Consider the following 19,319-nt stretch of genomic DNA (forward strand, 5'->3'; position numbering starts at 1 on the left):
GCTCGAACCAGCTCCTGGCACGTCCAGAGCTGGGCCCGGGCCCCCCACCACCACCCTGGCTCCCCGTCCTGCCTCAGGCAAGAACAGTGCCTTCAGGTGCTCAGCCCCTGACCCCCCGCTGCCCTCCTCCTCCACACCTGCCTCCAGTGCTCTCCAGCCCACTTCAGGGAAGGTCCAGAGTCAGAGCCTCCCCTGCACCACCGCCACCACCATCTGCCCTGGCCACTCCCAGCCAGCCTCGACAGCTCCAGTCCCTCCACGGCAGTCACCGGGGTCCTGTGGTGGATCACGGCGCTGCTCTGCTCAAAAGCCTCCATGGCTCCCACCTTCCCTGGGGTCAAAGCCAGGTCCACAAGTGCCTGCATGATCCACCGTCCCTCGCTCCCCCTCCCTCCCTCCCTCCACTTTAGTCACTGGGGCTCCTGGCTCCTCCTCCAACGTGCCAGGCTCGCCCTGCCTCAGGGTCTTGGCACAGGCTGTGCCCTTCTCCTAGAATGCTGCTCCCCACGGCGGCCCACTCACCCTCACGCCCTTTCTTACTGGGTGCTTTCTCAGGGAGCCTTCCTGCCCTCCCCTGCCCTCCCCTGCCCTCGCAGCACGTCACACCATCCCTCGTTCTGTACCTCTTTCTTGCTTACTGTGGGTCTCAGCCCTAAAGTGGCTGCTTCTGGAAGGCAGGGGTGTTGCGTATTTGTTTGTGGTCAGCTTGCAGCACCCGGAACAGGGCCTGCCCTGAGTCCGCTGGCAGTGGATAGTCAATGAGTGGGTGAAAAGGAGGGTGTCCAAAGTTCGATGATCATCACGGCCAGCACTGGGGCTCAGAAAGGCTGCCGAAGCTGTGGCGTGCGCCCCAGCGAGACCTCCCTCGGCCAGTCAGGACCAGCCTCGGCTGCGTTCGTCCCATATGTAGTCACAAATGGCAGAGCGACACTTCAGGCAATAGGACTACAGGGCTGTGTGTGCTGTGCAGCCTGGGCGCATACCAGGTGTGCCTCTCCCACATGCACCTGCACACAGTGGTGTTTGCACAACAAGGAAGTCAAAGGGCACGTCTCTCCAAGCGTGTCCAGTTGGTGAGGAACAGGTGGCTATAGTGGGAACAAGAGCCCTGGAGGACAAGGGGTGGGCTGAGTGCAGTGTGGACGTGAGCCCTACCTTCCCATTTTGAAGGAGGGACACCCTTCCACAGGGGCTGTGGCTGCAGAGCCCAGAGCCGCAGGGCGAGCTTAGTGCTCGGGGTTCTCCATAAAAAGCAGCGTTTAGCCTTTGGCCAAGCGGCGAGCACCACGGGCCAGCAGGGCTCCATGAGTACGTGCCCTTGGAAAGCGTTCTCCACGTCCCGTTGATGTGGACATAGCACAGCCCAGACCGACCACAGAGTACCCAGAACCTGCAAGGCCATCTGTCCAGCCCTGTCCGCTCCTGAGCATGCCAAGTCACCTGAGGCCAGGAGGGGGCCCTCTGCGGCGGGCGAGGCAGGCACAGTCAGGAGGATGAGCTCACATGGGCTCTGGCTGGGCCCGACGGGGATGCTGGATGCTGGTCCCCAGCTCCTGACCTGCAGCCTGTGCCCCGGAGCCGCTCACAGTCCCCCAGGTGTAGCCAGGCGGAGTCTGTAAGTGGTCAGAGCGCAGCCTGGCCTGCCCGCCAGGAGGCCACCAGACAGAAGAGAGAGGGCCGTCACTCGTATTGGAGAACAGCCCACCCTGCCAAAGCGGAGCTGCCTCTGCCTGCTCCGCGCCCCCAGAGACTTGTCGAGACAACCACACACCCTGCTGACGTCAGCACCACAGTGACCCCAACAGGGGCTCTGCCCTTGATTTACGTGTCGGGGGTGATGGGCAGAGGCTCCTCTTGCCAAGCCTCTCCTCTGATGTGTGAAGCAGTTGTGTCCAGCTGGCACGAGCCTGGCGTCCCCTAGGCCAGCGTGCAGTGCCCTCCAGACGGCCACCATGACACCTGCTCCCCAGGAGCTGAGAAGCCGGATCCCCATTCAGCTCCTGCCCGACTGGCTGACGTGTTCAGCCTCAGGAAGTTGGACTGCTGGACCTGGCTCCCGCCACCCCAGAGAACAGCCTGAGAGTGCACCTTTGCTCCCCACCGTGGGGTGACACGGAGGAACTGTCCCTGGCCTCAGTACCCAGACGCTGTCTGCTGGCTCTGTCCCCTTTCTGTTCAGGCACCCCTGTTTTTATTTTTGTTTTTTTTTGGGGGGGTGGGGGAGGATACCAGGGATTGAACTCGGGGCACTCAGCCACTGAGCCGCATCCCCAGCCCTATTTTTTATTTTATTTAGAGACGGGGTCTCACAGAGTTGCTTAGCGCCTTGATTTTGCTGAGGCTGGCTTTGAACTCATGATCCTCCTTCCTTGTTGGCCTCCTGAGCCGCTGGGGTCACAGGTGTGGCCACTGCCCAGCCAGGCAACCCATCCTCATTCCTCCAGGTGATCTGTGTTGTCTGTCAATCTCAGATGTCTTCAGAGTCCTGGGGGACAAACAGGGACAGCCATCTCCTCCCTGCCCCGGGGATTGCGTGCCCAGGGGAGACGAGCATTCAACAGGCTCAGGCCAAATCTGCACAGGAAGCGAGGTGGAGAGTCCAGGGGCTCCAGGCCCTGGGAGACAAGGGGAGGCGGATGACAGCACATTTACGCCACCACTGCTCCCGGCCACGCGGGCAACATCTGGTGGCCTGAGGGAAGTGGCTTCCACGCTGGCCACCCTCCCATCCCTGCGTGTGCTGCCTCCTCCCTGGAGGGGACACGGGGGGGGTGCAGTGTGGTCACTGTGGCCGACTTGGTGTGCAGAGCAGGGCTGTGCCCGAGAGGTAAGAGGGCAGAGCCTCAGAGGTTCAGTTGGACTCGCTTGGACAGTGTGGCCCTGTCCTAAGATCACATGGAGTGACAGGGCTCAGGGACATGGGAGGCCCTGGCCAGAGAGACTCTGGGACAAAGACAGGCACCTGCCACCGATGGTGTCAGCAGAGGGCGGGCAGAGGTGTGGGGAGGCCCGCACTCAGCCCAGGGCGGTGAGGAAGACGCTCTCCTCCTGGGCCCTTCCTGCTGCCCCAGCTCACAGGCCTCAGCCCTGGGCCGCCACCTGTCCTCCACCTCCCTTCCTTGGATGAGGGCCTGAGTCCCTCCTCCCCAGGGCCACAGCACCCACAACTGGACACATGAGATGGACAGCTGCTGATTAGTCACCAGTGGTCACAGCCAGGGAAGGGGACCTTACAGACCACAGAAGGCCACACGGGGACCCACATCCAGCTGTGGGAGGCAGGCCTGTGGGGACAGCAGGGAGAGATGGCCCCCGGTTCCCACGGAGGAAGCCGTGGACTTGGGTGGACAGCTCTGCAGCGGGCAGGGAACTGAAACCCAAGGCTCCAGGAAGAGCAGGGCCTTGCCCGAGGGTCCCTTCAGGAAGGGGGCTGCTGACCTGCAGAGCGGGTGGCAGCGGAGAGGCCCCGAAGCCCCTGCGTTTGCCCCTGCGTTTGCATAGGGCCTGGGGCCTCTGGGGCAGGACTGGCCACCCTCCTCCCCTGCTTCTAGCGCAGAGGCCCAGGCTCCCCGTCCCCCAGAGAGCTGCGCTTGGCCCAGTCTGGCCAGCAGCTCCCCTGTCACCCACTTCTTGGCGGCTGCCTTCCTGTTGAGGCCTCTGCTCCGTCTGCTGAATCTCCGACGTCTTCCCCACCTACAGGGGGCGGGGGGCAGCCCCAGGGACGGAGAAGGAAGGACCTCGAGGGGGCAGGTGGGCAGGGGCAAGGCGGGCAGCGCAGAGCGCAGGGGAGACGCCACCATGGGTCCTGCAGGTCAGCAGTGCGTGGCGCGGGGGGCTGGAAGGCAGCACTGCCCACCCCAGGCAGGGCCCTCAGGTCCCCGAGGGCGGCTGGACAGGCCTGGTCAAGGCCTCCTCCCCCTCACAGCTCTGTCCTTGTGCCTTGGCTTTGGCTCGCTGACCTCTGGGCAGCGTCGGGACACTTGGTGAGGCGGCTGCTGTGTGGGGTCCCTTCAGGAAGGAGGCTTCTGACCTGCAGAGCTGAGTGGGAGGGGACGCGCTGAGCCCCTGCGCCTGCCCAGAGGCAGCAAAGCTCTGGGGCTGGCCCTTCCCCTCCTGGCTTGACTTGGCCCTAGCAGCGGCCTCAGCTTCTGCCCTGTGGCGTCTTGCCCAGACCGAGCTGGAGTGACCGTGCTCCATGCAGGCCGGGCGTGGAGCCTCATGGGGCCTCTCCATCGCGGTCTTGTCACCGTGTGCCCCAGGGTGCAGGCTCCGCCCCACCTGCCCACGTTCTGTGGCCTCAGAACTGCCTGGCGTCCTGTGCACTGAGGGCGCATGGTGGGGCTGCGTGGTGGAGCAAGCCACTGTGAGGCCTCATCTGTTTCTGGGTCACATGCCATCGCGACGCGTAAGTCAGGAGCCCAAGAGCGGGGCTGGCCGAGCAGGGGACGAATGGACGAAGGAGAACTCAGCCCTGGCAGCCAGGGTGGCTTGGGCCCTGGCAGTTTCTCGGAAAGGGAGAGCAGGCCCTTCAGTCCCAAGTCCACGTGGCACTGGGTCCTGGGTTCTGAAGAGCCACGTGTCTCTCTCCAGCTCCAGTGGCTGCTGGACAATTACGAGACCGCCGAGGGCGTGAGCCTGCCCAGGAGCTCCCTGTACAGCCACTACCTGCGGCACTGCCAGGAGCACAAGCTGGACCCCGTGAACGCCGCGTCCTTCGGCAAGCTGATCCGCTCCGTGTTCATGGGGCTGCGGACCCGGCGGCTGGGGACCAGGTGGGTCACGGGAGCCCAGGCCACGGGTGTCTGACCACCCACATCCTCCCCTCTTCCTTTTTCTAGAAATGGGCTTTTTGGCACCTGGGGGGGAACCTCCTGCAGAGGTGCCCTGACCTGTAGCCCCGCCGGGTGAACTTGGAGCCATGGCCCCATTTTTTCCTTTAGAAGCCAGTGATGGACTTGAGGTTTTCTCTCTGTTTGAAATTTCTCATAAACTTATTATTTTTGCTGTTGGAGGCAGCCCCGGGTTATCTGCCCTTTCTGGATGCCTGCCCACCTCCCATGGCCTCTCCCGGGCCAGCAGCGGCCGTGGGATACCACAGGCTTGGGCTCGTCCCCCAGCCGGGCAGCTCCCCTTACCAGCAGAAAAGGCCGCCCTGCCAGGTCCAAGCCAGTGGCCTGGAGCATCCATAAGGTGACCCTGTGGCAAGCCAGGCTTGGCATCTGCCATGACACTGACGGAAATGGTGTTAGGGCCTTCGTCTACTCAAAGCATCAGCAGCACGGCGGCAGTGGGCCCGAGAGTGCAGAGCAGAGGCCAGGGGGAAGGACAGGCCCCAGGCCTCGGGGTCATGGCCAGCTCTGCCTGTCTCCACCCAGCTGAGCGCACACCTCTTCTAGAAAGAGCCAGGGTGCCTGTCCCCAGCCTCGGGAGCGTGGCTTCAGGAGCCAGAAAGTCTGCACAGCTCCACTTGTTGGCCAATTCTAGGACCCGTGCAGCTCTCTTGTCCCCTTAACAAAATTATTTAAAGCCCTCTGGTCATCATTTTTCCCATAACGAACCTCAGTGACGCTTCTCTGCCATGAGAGTGACATAGGGCGGGAGGAGTTGTTAATAATGACGGTCCCCAGCGGGCGTGGGGGTTAGACAGGCTGGCCTGGTTTGCTCGCTGCAGGACTTCTCAGAGCCTTTATTATACTAAAAAAGAGGGGACTTGCCACCAGGGGCCGGGGTGAGAATGCCCTGTGAACGTTGCTCACACGGGTTAGAAAACGCCGTGAGGAGCCACCTTTAGATTGAGGTGTGCGGGGACTGAGCCCGGGCCGTCTGCTCCAGGGGCAACTCCAAGTACCACTACTATGGCATCCGCCTGAAGCCAGACTCCCCGCTGAACCGGCTGCAGGAGGACACGCAGTACATGGCCATGCGGCAGCAGCCCCTGCACCAGAAGCCCAGGTGGGTGATGTCCCCAAGCTGAGGGGGTCAGGCTGGGTCCCCCTGGAGAGCTAGGAGGGCAGTTTCCTGAAGGTGACATTTGTGGGCCAGGGGCTTCTGTTGACCACCCTCCTCTAGTATCCAGGGCACCAGGACTTGCAGCTCTGCCCAGTGCGTGAGGCCAGCAGCCTCCAGCAGCCAGGGATCTCCAGCCCCTAACTTTCCCTTACATTCAGTGGGAGTAGAGAGAGTTCCCACCGCTGTCCCCCACTGATGGCCTGCTCTGATGCGTCGTGGTCACTGGGCCCGCAGTCCGCATCAGGCTCATCTGCTGTGCTGTGTCCAGCCACACGTCTCCACTATGACAGCCTCAGAGGGGCGTCACGGCCTCCCGCCCTGGTGTCCCCTCCTCTTCCAGCCCTGCAACCACCGATCCTGTCAGGGTCTCCGTCATTCAGCCTTTCCTAGAGTCTCAGAGTCAGAGTCACACATCTTCACTTTCTAGAGCTTAAGGGGAAACGGCGCACCAAACCCTCCACGGTGCCCGGAGAAGGGGGCCTCCCCGCCGAGGCCGCTGCTCCCTGGGGGCTGGGACGGCCAGTCGTTTCTGGAATGGTCTCTCCTCTGTGTGTCGCACACTGCACACTTCGCCAGCCTTTAAGGCAAACCCTTCACCGCGCAGGCCTGCCGGCTCTGGTGACACTGCCGGGCAGCGGGTGGTGGCGCGGCCACAGACGGGAGGCAGACTCCACCCAGGGCCTTGGTTTCTGGGCCCTGGTCTAGGGCTGCTCTCCAGCGCCCCCCACCCCGGCCAGGAGCACCGAGTGACAAAGGAGCGGCTCCAGAATGCAGCCTTGGCCCATCCTGTCCTTTCTGCCCACACAAGGGACCCTGTCCCTTCCTTGGTTCAGCTTTGACCCCTGGCAGATGCCTGCCACTCTGGGAAGTGTCTCGTGGGACAGGGTTACGGACTTGCACTGGGGCAGCCACAGCCTGCACCAGGTGGTCCCCCACACCCAACTGGCACTTTGTCCTCCCCCGTGAGGCCCACCCCACTGCCCACTGCCCAGTGGGAACAGGTACAGCCAGCTCTGGCACTGCCTGCTCTGCACGATGTCTGGGGAGACCTCCCTCCTCAGGTCCTGTCCCTGGGTGAGCTGCCTGGACAGGCCACCCCTGCCCTCTGGCTCCACCCTTCCTTGAGGCCACAGGATAGCAGCTGGGAGAGTGCAGGTACCACCGAGAGACGGGGGGAGTGTGCACACCCAGCCCGAGGGTCACCAGCAGTCAGTGGGCACACTGGCCGTCCACTCAGTGGAGCACGAGTCTGCCTTAGGAAGGAAGGGCACCAACCCCACTCCAGCTTGGATGGACCTGAGGACATGAGCCCGACACAGAGTGCATGCTGCAGGGTCCATCCGGAGGTCCCTGGAGTCTCGGATCCACAGAGAGAGGAAGCAGCAGGGTGGGAGCGGGGGCTGGAGGGGATGGGAGACGGGTGGTGGTAATGGCTGCCCAGCCTTGTGAGCACTTAGAAATGGCTAAGGGGGAGTTTTTGTCTGTGACTTGACAACGTGGTTAAAAATTGTGCACATACACCCAAGCTGAATCCTGCTCAGCCCCCTGCTCCTTGGGCCTTCCCAAGCACCGCTGCTGGGGCCTCATGGAGGGACGTGTGTCCCCTGCCCAGGTACCGGCCAGCGCAGAAGACGGACAGCCTGGGGGATGGCAGCTCCCACAGCAGCCTGCACAGCACGCCGGAGCAGGCCATGGCCGCGCAGAGCCAGCACCACCAGCAGTACATAGGTAGGCGCAGGCGCGGGGTCCTGCTGCTGGGCACACGCACCCGAGGGCTCACTGCCCACGGCGCGCTTTCCTCGTGATCCCGCTCAGTCAATGGGAAGCCCAGGAGAACTCCCAGGCCGGCTTCCCGGGGTTTTAAAGTAATCCACCTTGCCAAAAGAGTTAATTAACGCATTAAGTGACCATCAGAAAAATGAGTCGATAAAAGAAAGTGCTGTCTAGAACCTGAGCTGGCTGGGGACAGAGCTGGGTGGCCGAGTGCTCGCCCCCACAAGGCCCTGGGTTTGATCCCAGGGCCACAAAATAAATAAATAAATAAAAGCCTGCCTCAGGGGGGCGGCAGCTCCAGCCGGCGCTGGCTTTTCTTCTGGCTCCCCTGGAGCCTCTGACCTCTCGGGCGGGCGGGGCGGGCGTGCCCTCCCTCCTGGGCCTGCCACCTGGACCCCCACCCCCCGGGAGGCCTGCGAGCATCCCTGTCAGACTCTGGAGACCCTCGAGGCTTGTATTTTTTCAAGTCTGGACAGACCCTTCTAGGCTGGTCCCTAGAAGGACCTGCTCGTGCCTGGCCTGTGCCCAGGAGGTCACAGTGGGGCCACGGAGACTGGTCTCCCTACATGTGCTGCCCTGGCTGGCTCTGTGGGTGCCCATGGGCTCCCCACTGCTGCGCCACAGCTCTGAGAATCGAGGTTTCGAGGGCTTGCCATGTGCCCAGCCAGAGCTCGGCCCCCTCTGGGTCAGCTTACTTAACGTCCCTCGGTGTGACAGTATTGTCCCCATTTTGTACTCAAGAAAGCTAAAAATTATAAAAGTCACCAACTGCATGCCAGGAGCCCGGATGCCTGCCCAGGAGCATCCCCGGCACACGGGCTTCTCGACGGCGCGTTGCCCACTTCCTAAGGGTGGGTTCTGACCTCCTGTTCCTCCCAGACGTCTCCCACGTCTTCCCGGAGTTCCCGGCCCCCGACCTGGGCGGCATGCTGCTGCAGGAGAGTGTCACACCGCACGACGTCAAGGCCCTACAGCTGGTGTACAGACGGCACTGTGAGGTGACAGTGACGGCCCTGGCCCTGGCCCCATGGGCCCACGCCCCAGTCCTTCCCTGGAGTGGCTGCTAGAGGATGGCACGAGGGGACAGGAGGCCTGAGTCCCCCTGCCTCCCCTCTCCCGTGATCATGGCTGCTCACTGCGTGTTCCCAGGACACAGGGGATTCATGCTTTCACACGTGCATCCAACTGACCAGCCGCTGTCCCTCCCAGGCCACCTTGGGCGTCGTCATGAACCTGCAGTTCCACTACATTGAGAAGCTGTGGCTCTCCTTCTGGAACGCGAAAGCCTGCTCCAGCGAGGGCCCCACCTCCCTGCCTGCCAGGTGACACCCCCCACCAACCACAGCGGCCACCCCTGCCCAGTCCACAGGCCCGCCAGGGTTAACCTGCAGACTGTTGTTTGCTGGTGGCCACAGGTGGCCCACAGACGTCCAGCTCCCTGACAATGGGGTCTCAGGCACCTCTTTCGACTTCCTGTTGCTGGATCTGGACCCTTTTCAGATCAGACTGTTTAATAGAGGTGGCCATGACTCAATCCCACATAGAGGTGACCTTGACCCACTGCTGCAGTGAGACAAGTCACGTGGGCCGCAGACAGAGGAGGGGACCCTGTGGATCCTGGGGGAGACCCAGAGGAGCTCCATGGTGGCCTCCAGCATCGCGGTTGGGGGGGGCCGAGCTGCAGGGCCCGGGAGCAAGCCCACAGAGGCCTGTCCCCATCGCCGCGGGCCGTGCTCTCTGGTCTTCCCGTGGCGGGGCAGCTCCCCCGCCCAGCGAGGCTCACCCCCACCCATCCCTCCACAGTGACGACGAGCCAGAAGGTGCCGTCCTCCCCAAGGACAAGCTCATCTCCCTGTGTAAACATGACCCTGTCCTCAAGTGGATGAGGAGCTGTGACCACATCCTCTACCAGGCCCTGGTGGAGATCCTCATCCCCGACGTGCTGAGGCCGGTCCCCAGTAAGAGGCCAGAGTGGCCACTCGCGGCCCACCTCCTTGCCTCCCTCTTCTTCCCATTGTCACCTGCACACGTGTAGCCCCTCCCGCCCCCTCCCGCCCACCTCAGGTAACACCCCCAGGTCCGCGAGGGCCTATGGATTTGTCCTTGTTCCTGGCCCACAGTGTCAGAGTTGGTGGCTGTCGGGGGCTCTGCCAGCTGTCAGGACACTGTCCGGGGCAGGCCAGGCCAGGCTCAGTGCTTTCTGGAAGATTTGCTGGAGGGCATGTGAGTGGCCCGATGGCCTCTGAGAGTGGCTTGGTCACAGCTCCAGGCTGTCCCTGTGAGGGAAGCAGCGCCTCAGGACCATGTAAAGTCGTCACCACCCTAGTCCTGAGGATGCGCCAGCACCTGCTGTCCCAGGTTCCCTGTAAGATTGGGGAATGGCCAGGATGGCAGCACAGCTCCTGCAGCCTGCTGGGCTGGGGGCCACCTAACCCCGCAAGATCCCACCCAACCAGCGCGCACGGAGCCCCGGGCTGCCCAGCACTGTGGGACCCCAGGCTCTGCCTGTGATGGCCCCAGAGGACATGAGGGGTCAGAGTGAGGGGCGTCGTGAGGAACACGTGAGCCCCTGCGGTGGGCTGCTCCAGGGCCTCCGCCCTCCACGGCGATGACAGGCCACACAAGGGCTGTGGTGCCCGCCAGGCTGAGTGCCCACAGCCCTGGGGGAGACAGGAGCATGGAGAGCTCAGGCCGCCCGCTGCTGGGCACTAGGGCCAAGCCTGGCAGCAGTCATGGGTGCAGGGCGAGTCTGGGTCTTGATGACTGCCAGGCTGCTTTCTGCCAGGAGATGAGGAAGGACAGACAGGCCACCTCTCTCTGGTGGCCTCGCTGCCTGGAGCTGGTCATTGCAGACCAGCACGAGCCTCCAGTGAAGATGGAGTCCTGGGCATAGCCCCTTTTTCCTGTCCTGTCAGCCACCTCAACATCAGTGTGGAAGTTGGCAGAACATTCACATGCATGTGGCGTATGCATCGGGGTCACCCCTGCCATCGCTGACGGGGCTGGGTGTCCTCTGGGGTGGGGTCCTGGGCGCTGCAGGTGCTGGGCTGTGGCCCTGGCCTGCACCAGCTGCACACCAGGAGCTCCCAACTGAGACAGCCACAGATATCCCCAGATACTGCCCAGTGTCCTCTGGGGTAGAGTCACTCTGGGTGAGATTCACCGTCCTAGACAGGTGGGCAGTGGCAAAGGGCACATCCCTGGCTCTCCCAGGCCTCTTCTCTAAGTGACCTGGCCCCAGTGACCTTGGGATGCCTGCGGTTCCTTCCCTGCAGCTGTCCTTCCCGGGCGGGCATCTCCTGCACCCCCGTCGTCCCACACGATCCTCACTGTCAGCCTTGTGGCTTGTGTCTCCAGGTTCCTTGACACAGGCGATCCGTAATTTTGCCAAGAGCTTAGAAGGCTGGTTGGCCAATGCCATGAGTGACTTCCCGCAGCAGGTCATCCAGACCAAGGTAACGTCAGGCTGGGCCTGGGCCCCCACCCTTGTCTGGGAGGACAGCTGCAGCCACAGGCCCCAGGGACCCCTTGGTTCCTGTGTGCTCTGGGGGGGGGAACGGGAGTTGGCAGGAGGGGCTCCCTGCCCTGCTCCCCAGGAACCCGAGGACCACTGTGCCCGAGAGTGGCTGCTTCTCGGTGTCAGGCGGGCACCTGGCCCTTTCAGGGAGCCCTGGGGATGCTCTGTGCGTGGAGTAGGTGCCGGCAGGGAGGGCCATGGTGGGCGTCATTCCGTGTCCTATCCGGGTTGTTTCCACGGTGGTCATGGGAGGAGGTCCCATCTCCTCGCTATAGTCCTGTCGTTACCGTCCTGGCCACAGACTGAATTTTAAAGGTTATCGCCATCTCTCCTAGCGGCGACCCCGGTGGGCTCACAAATCTGAACTGATAATTAAAATCCCAATAACTTAAGAAAATGGCGAAGAAAGCTCGAAACACACAGAAGCACCTTTTCAAAATTCGGGGATGACTCTCTGGCCTTAGGGGTCTGTGGAAAGAGAGAGAAAGGCCCTGGGATTCTATGTTCTTGTATAAGGACACACGAGGGGAGGTCCCATGGAACATTGTATCCCCCAAGGGGCAAAGGGGTAGGATTGCAAAGGAACAGGAGGGTGTGGCTCCACCCCACCGGGTGACGCCCACCCCTGGAGCCACACCTCATTATCCCAACTGGGGTCAAGCCCCAGTTATTGGGGGTGGAAATCCTTCAGCATCTCTTGCTCAGGACTTCAGGGTGTGTATTTCCAGAGCGGCTCCCGAAGGAAGGTAGAGATTTGCCTATGTGCGAGAAAGAGAGTGACTAAGTGGCATCTGGAGGGCTTTCCCAAACAGCTCTCAGGTGCAGGGGCCTCTGGCGCCCCCGCCCTCGGTCTCTGTGGCTCTGGGCCCTGGGTGTGCTGAGAGTTGTGGCCGCTGCTGTGAATTCCCGCTCCCAGGCCACGCCCCAGGGCTCTGGCCCGGGATGCCCAGGAGTCTGCGTTTCCCACTCACAAAGAGACTGGAAGTGGCCACAGCTGCACTGTGGCCATCTGAGCCCAGCGTGGCGTGACTCCTCGTCCTGCTGTGGCAGAGCAGGGCCCTCTCCCGCCGCCTTCTCCCTGCAGGGAACTGAGCAGAGCCCCTCCTGCCCCTGGTTCCGGGGCCGGCGGCACCTGGTGATCCACACTGTCCCCTCGCAGGTGGGTGTCGTCAGTGCCTTTGCCCAAACTCTGCGGAGATACACGTCCCTCAACCACCTCGCCCAGGCGGCCCGGGCCGTGCTGCAGAACACCTCCCAAATCAACCAGATGCTCAGCGACCTCAACCGCGTGGACTTTGCCAACGTGCAGGTGACTTTCTCAGCCGTGGTCCCCGCGGTCTGGCTCAGAACGGCGCTGAGTTGCAGAGAGGCCGTGACTTCAGGGCCTAGGCCTCCCTCCTCTAGGAAACCAGGAGTCCCATGGCTTCAGCCCACGGCAAACCCACCTGCCCGGGGCCTGGCCCAGCTTCTGCTGCATGAAACGGGTGCCAGGTCAGAGCCCTGCCCAGCCCACCGTGGTCCCTGGTGGCTCGGTTCCTTGATGGCTCAGGCCCCTTTCCCGGCCAGGCGCTGTGGCTGACACCTCACTCACCCTCCTCACACACGCCCCCAGCTTCCCAGAGCTGGCGCCACACTCACCCCACCTCCCGATGCCGTCCTCGTGGCTCTGCCCCCTGGGCTGAGGAACCTCAGGTGACAGCTGCAGCCCTGTGTTCACCTCACTTCCGCCCTGAGTTTCTCTGTGGAATAAGTGAACACACACACACACACACACACACAAAACCAAAACAAAGACGCGGTGTGACGCAAGCCTCCATCCAGGAGGCCTGTGCACCCTGGACGCCCGGCAGGCCCCGGCCATGTCCGGCTGCAGCGTAAGGCAGGTGCTGAAGGTGCTCGGCTCAGTGGTCAGTGGCCAATGTCAAGGAGGCCCAACTGGTGCACAGCGCAGTGGTGCAGTGTGTGAGGCCCGGGTTCCAGCCCAGAACCAAAAAAATAAAGGACAACCCAGACTTGGGCACAGCCCGAGGCCCCCGCTGAGCCGTGCTCAGGTCTGGGGGGCTGCAGTGGCTGGGCCCCGTCCTTGTGTCAGCACAGGGCGCCACTGTCCCTGTGCTGTCTGCAGGAGCAGGCCTCGTGGGTGTGCCAGTGTGAGGAGAGCTTGGTGCAGCGGCTGGAGCAGGATTTCAAGCTGACCCTGCAGCAGCAGAGCTCGCTGGACCAGTGGGCCAGCTGGCTGGACAACGTGGTGACCCAGGTGCTCAAGCAGCACGTGGGCAGCCCCAGCTTCCCCAAGGCTGCCCGGCAGTTCCTGCTCAAGTGGTCCTTCTACAGGTAAGGCCCAGGCTCTGCCCAGGAGGCACCTGCGGGGGGCGGGGGGGGGGGTTACCCCACCTGCCACTTGGCTGCTGAGCTTGGAGAAGCCCAGCTTCTGGGTATGGCCCTCGAGGACCAAGAGGACGGGCACACTAAGTTTGGAACATGGAATCCACGCAGTCAATTAGGACAAAGGACCAAACCAGAGAGAGCAGCAGCCCGTTGCTCTCTGGAGGCCAAAGGAGCAGCCAAGACAGACACTGTCTCCACAGAGCAGCCCCCTGGGGTCCCAGCCAGCACATTAGGGGAGCAGAGAGGGCTGTTTCAAGCAATGGCTCCCGTGACTGGATGACTCTGGAATCTGCAGCCACAGGCGGAAGCTCCGAGGACTCAGGAAGCCTCACCTTTTCTCTTAAATCCCTTCAGCTGATTGGGCAAGGCCCACCCACATTACCAAGAATAAGCGCCTTCCAGTCACAGGTGTCCACCACTGTCAGCAGGACGCCTGCATGCACCCGAGACCCGTGTGACTGACTGGCTACGCTCTCCTGCCTGGGCCACACATAAAACGCCCTCATGACAAGCAAATGGGAGGCACAACGGTGAGAGAGACTCCCTGGGAGAAACCAGGAGAGCACAGGCTCAGGATCCAGAGGTCCAGCCACGGGACTCTGGTAAGAGAGAAAGAGAAAGTCGCGATGCCGGCCATCCGGCCAGCCCTCGCGGCTGCGGTTTCGGGTCCCAGGCTCTGCGCCTGTGGCTTCCACCCACTGCAGACAGGAAGACCCAGAAAGAACCGTGTCTGTGCCGAACACGAGAACCTGCTTCCTCGTGGCCCGCCCCGGCGGTGAGTTCACGACCCTCACGCGGCAGCGGGTCTCGCAGGCCATCCGGAGAAGGTCCGCAGTCCACAGGAGGACGCGCCTTGATTTCTGTGGGACATGAGGGGCGTGGGCACCGGCAGGTGTCCTCTGGGCCTGGAGCAATTCCCCAAGGACACGGAGGGACGCCTGTGACGCAGAACGGAAGGGCACGAGTCTCCCAGTTGAGAAGAGGCCTGTCCCCGCACTGTGGGAGGCCCTGCTCCCCACGGACCCTCACCGGACTTTCAGAGCCCGGGGCCAGCGGACCACCAGAAAGCCTTTCAAAGAGAGAAGAACGGGCAGGAGGTCGGCGCGGGCGCAGGCCCTGGGGGCAGTCTGCAGACTGGACGGCAGTGGCCCTGTCGAGCTCCTGAGGTGCCGCCTCCCAGCAACAGAGTCCCCACCTGTGCAGACCAGCAGCAGGACCCGCCGGAGGAAGGGCCACACTCTGACCGGGGTCCTGGAGTCCCTGGGCCACTCTGGCCTCTCTGAGTGATGGATACCTGGAAAGGGGGCCGCTGTCCTGAGGAGCATGGGGTGCCCGGGGGCCCTGCGTGGGCAGTTACAGCCAATCCTGCCCCCCGATTATGCCAGCCACACCCATTCCTCACTGTCCCCCACCCAGGCTGGCTAGCTGCCCACAGAGAAGCGAATGGCCATGTGGTGTTCCACAGAGGCCAGGGGCACCCCTCTGTCACCCTGGCTGTTCAGGGGGATGCAGGAGGGTGGCAAGCTCACAGAGGGCCTGGGTGACTTGCCAGAGGCCGTCACAAAAAGGGCTGGGCTGTGGCACAGCACCCTGGGCCCAGTCCCGGTACCGCACACAAACCAACACCCCACAAGCCTTGCTGGCCCCTGAGCTGGCTGCGGCTGCCTCGGGCGCTAAGGAAGCTCTCACAGGCCTCGCTGGATAGACGGTGTCCTTGTCATCCTCCGCCCATGTGCCCCGCGGTCTCCCATGGTGCTCGCTCGCCTGCCCCTTGCTGCCTGTTGGCTGGTCCCGTCTCCTCCCTGAGCAAGCCTGTCCCTGGAGCAGGAGCAGGACTGCTGTCCCTGCTGGACCCCAGCTCCTAAGTGGTGGTGGGGCAGCTGGGCGGGAGCAGCACGCGCAGACGCCTCGCCACCCAGGGAAACTCCCCTCAGCCCCAGGCGCATGACGTGCCCGCAGCGGTGGCCACTGCCGGTGCCGCGTGTCTGGGGAGCCAGCGGGCAGCCCGCCTAGCTGCCCGTCTCACAGACGAGGTGGTCTTCCTGGCAGACCCTGCAGGCCAGCAGTCTCGGAACCACCAGGATTTCTGGGGTCCTGGAGGAGCCGGTTGGTGCCCAGGCCCCACTTAGAGTCTCCGGCCTCTGTCCCCCTGTGCCCAGCTCCATGGTGATCCGAGACCTGACCCTGCGCAGCGCAGCCAGCTTCGGCTCCTTCCACCTCATCCGCCTGCTCTACGACGAGTACATGTTCTACCTGGTGGAGCACCGCGTGGCCCAGGCCACTGGAGAGACGCCCATCGCCGTCATGGGAGAGGTGAGGCCCTGGGGTGTGGCAGGGCAGGTGGCCGGGGCGCCCAGGAAGCCTGGAGCAGGGAGAGCCCAGGGCCTGGCTCTGGTCCCGGCTGCAGTGCGACTCGCTGGGACCTGGCCTCTCGGGGCCCCAGACACGCCCAGGCTTCTGGGAAATCGGAGTAGAGCCCACACACAGAAGTCGACCTTGGGTTTTGTTCTGCTTTGGTGCTGGGGACTGAACCCGGAGTGCTCTCCCACTGCGTCACTCCCCAGCCCTCCTTGTCTTGAGACAGGGTCTCTCTTGCTCGTCACCTAGGCTGGCCTGGAACTCTGATTCCCGAGCAGCTGGGATGACAGGCGTGGCCACAAATGTGCCATGTGAAGTACACGATTCAGTGGCACTTAGTGCATTCGTGTGTGCGCCCCTCACCAGTGTCCACCTTAGAGCACTCTGCCCCCAAAACGGCCCTGTCACCGTGAGCAGTCACCCTAGCCCACAATTCCACGTCCTGTCTCTGGACTCACCTGTCCTGGACGTGTCCTGTCACTGAGTCACATGCTGTGGCCTGTGTGTCTGCTTCTCACTGAGCCTGAGGTGCTAGGGCCCCCCTGCACTGCGGCATCAGAGCCTGGCTCCTGCTGTGGCTGAGGACGTGCCAGACGTGCGTGGTCCACCTGCGACGTGGACCTGGGCTGTCGGACCCCCCTTCAGTTCCTCTGGGTCTACAGCTAGGGGTACAGTTGTGGGGTTGTTTCAAAGAAGAAATGGAGCCTCACGTGTAGAGGTTCTAGAACAAATGGAGGGCAGAGGGCAGCGGTTCCTCACAGTTAAGAGGCTGTCACACTCCGAAGACAGTGACCAGGGCCTCCACCTCACCCAGACACGTGGAAGCTGCGTTGGTGCTGCGCAGGTCGGGTGGCCAGGAGCTGGGCCTGGAGGGAGGGCAGCCGGCTGCCCCGACCCCAAGCAGCCCTTCCAGGCCGGGCATCTCTCTTGCCAGCCGCTGCCCCTGGTGGCCTTTGTAGTCAGGGCCTCCACCCACCAGCCGCTCCCAGGTGCTGCCTGGAGGCGTCAGAGCCGCTGGAAGCAGGTGGGGGGGGGCAGGAGCGGCTCTGAGCGTGCGCGCCCTCGTGGGGCAGTGCCGGCCGCATGCCAGCCCCCGACTCCCGCTTCTCTTACAGTTCAACGACCTCGCCTCCCTGTCACTGACCCTGCTGGACAAAGGTGGGTGTGCCTGGGCTTCCCTGGGCGATCCCCAGGGCTGAGGGCCTCCGGGAGTGGGCATGCAGATGGCTGGTGGCACCTGGGAAGTGGGCACAAGTCCCTGTGGTGCCCTTGGGCCATCCTGAGCCTGTTCCCCGGGGGTCTTACCACACTGGGCCCACGGAGAAAGGCTCAGCCAGCCAGGGCGGCCCAAGGCCTCCTGCTCCATAGCCACTGAGACAGAGACGCCCTGGACCCATTCCTTGCCCAGGGGTGAGGACCTGTCCCCAGGGCACTCCAGAGGCCCAGCCTGCTGACAGTGACCCAGGCCAGTCGGCCCTGGTTAAGGGAAGTCACCGTGGGAGGCCCCCCCTTGGCTATGACCAACACAGAGCACATAGAGGTGGCAGTTCCCAGGCTGCGGCTTGTCCCCTCCTCTGTGAGCACAGCCTGTCTCTCCCTCACACCGGCCGGCAGATGACATCGGCGATGAGCGAGGCAGCGAGGCCGACGCGGGTGCCCGCAGCCTGGGCGAGCCCCTGGTGAAGCGTGAGCGCAGCGACCCGAACCACTCCCTGCAGGGCATCTAGCACCTTCCACGGGCGCCTTCCTCGAGGTCCCGGAGGACGCCGCCGGCCACTCTAGGGACGGTGTCCTTGGCCGCCCCACATTAGTGCCTCTTAGATGAAGCGAGTTGACTCTGACTTGGGCCCACTGTGGCGCCCCCGCCCCGGGCCAGAGACTGCTGACGCTCCCTCCGCACTCCCAGCCACCGCCCGCCACGGCCACACGTCACAGCCCTCCAGCCCTGGAGGGCCGGCCGCTGGTCCCCACGTGTGTCCTCCCTCCATTCAGCTAGTGCCAGTTTCCACCACGATTTTAAAAAGAGAAAAGGAAGAAACCCAGCAGAGCCCGGAGGCGTCCTGTGCTGTCGGCCGGCGCAGAGCTCCAGCCTCCGTGGGTCCCTCGGAAGGGAGCAGGGCCCTCACCACGTGCCTCTCGGTGCAAGGGACAATCTCAGCCCATGCCTATGGCGTTGTGTGGACAGGCCATCCTGGGCCTCCTGCCCGGGCCATGCTGTGCTGAGGCAGGAGGCAGCCAGCCCGCAAGGGTCCCGGTCCTGATGCCAGAGGCCTCTCCCGTCTCAGCTGTGAGTCGCCGCGTCCCTGGACGGATCAAACCTGGAGCTAGAAAAGAGCAAGCCGTGGAAGGCAGCCCACTGGTGTCTGATCCACCCCAGCAAGGATTGGGGTTCTGTCCAAGCCCACACTGAGCCAAACCGCTGGCTCTGGAGCGAGTTCGTGGGGGGCTGTGGTAGTTGCTGCCACCAGGTCCTTCTGAACCCTCCCTCTCAGCAGTTCTGGGGCATCTGACCCCTGCCAGGTCCCATCCTGACCTCTCTGAAGCCAGAGCTCTTCTTTGGGGACAAAGGAAAACCAAGGACTTGCACAGCCCTGAACCTGAGACGCTGGGTCCTGTGTGCCTGGAAAGCCCTGGCCCTCCATCACGCTGCCTCAGCTGAGCGCGAGCTCCCTCCCCAAACCAACCTCAGACCGAGCCTCTGTCTAGGAAGCACCGTCCAGTGAAATGCAATAGTTTCTCTTTTTGGAAAAAATGTTTATATCAATAGTTTTGTGCTCTAATTAATTGTTTTTAGAAGGTTTCTTATGAACATGTATATTGCAGTATCTTCAGACCCCAACATCTTGTTCTCATTCACGCAGACTCACCCCGTGGCTAGCAGGAGGGGTGCAGGGCGCCGAGGGGTGGAAAGGGACAAGACCACGGTGAGAGCAATGTTGTCTGGCCTCATCCTCCAGACTTGGTGACATCAGAAGGTCTAGGTGTCGTCCCCTCTTCTGGGAGACCCCGCCGTCCCTCCCCTTGTGGAGACCAGGACAGACCGGGTTCGGCCTCGGGCTCCACCTTGTCCTTTGCAGGGTCCGCTGGAGGGGTCAGGTCCATGCTCCCCGCTGCCCCATGCGCCACCCCAGGTCACGGGCTTGCCCGGCCGCTGCCCCTGCTCCCTCCTCCCTCAGGCCCTCGTCCTGGTGGAGCCGGAGCCCCTGGCCTCTGGGCAGGGCAGCTGGGGCCAGTGAGGGCAGCAAAGGAGTGCTCCACGGCCAGGGCTCTGCAC

General features: G+C 63.2%; 1 protein-coding gene across 3 annotated transcripts in view; it reads left to right on the forward strand.

Moving 5' to 3' along the window:
- The window catches only part of Rfx2 (regulatory factor X2), a 43,701-nt gene extending 24,910 nt beyond the window's left edge, over positions 1–18,791 (forward strand). For 2 of the 3 annotated variants that reach the window (XM_076871968.2, XM_076871951.2), the window contains 12 exons: positions 4,591–4,772; positions 5,833–5,952; positions 7,622–7,737; positions 8,662–8,780; positions 8,992–9,104; positions 9,586–9,740; positions 11,140–11,237; positions 12,459–12,608; positions 13,425–13,633; positions 15,847–16,000; positions 17,161–17,203; positions 17,660–18,791. In XM_076871968.2, coding sequence (XP_076728083.1) covers positions 4,591–4,772; positions 5,833–5,952; positions 7,622–7,737; positions 8,662–8,780; positions 8,992–9,104; positions 9,586–9,740; positions 11,140–11,237; positions 12,459–12,608; positions 13,425–13,633; positions 15,847–16,000; positions 17,161–17,203; positions 17,660–17,772 — 1,572 coding nt within the window. In that variant the 3' untranslated portion in view covers positions 17,773–18,791. The remainder of the gene's footprint in view (positions 1–4,590; positions 4,773–5,832; positions 5,953–7,621; positions 7,738–8,661; positions 8,781–8,991; positions 9,105–9,585; positions 9,741–11,139; positions 11,238–12,458; positions 12,609–13,424; positions 13,634–15,846; positions 16,001–17,160; positions 17,204–17,659) is intronic. The other variant, XM_076871960.2, reaches the window with a different exon arrangement.
- Positions 18,792–19,319: the final 528 nt, after the last annotated feature.

This window comes from Callospermophilus lateralis, chromosome 1 (assembly GCF_048772815.1).
Source record: "Callospermophilus lateralis isolate mCalLat2 chromosome 1, mCalLat2.hap1, whole genome shotgun sequence".
Classification (NCBI taxonomy): Eukaryota; Metazoa; Chordata; class Mammalia; order Rodentia; family Sciuridae; genus Callospermophilus; species Callospermophilus lateralis.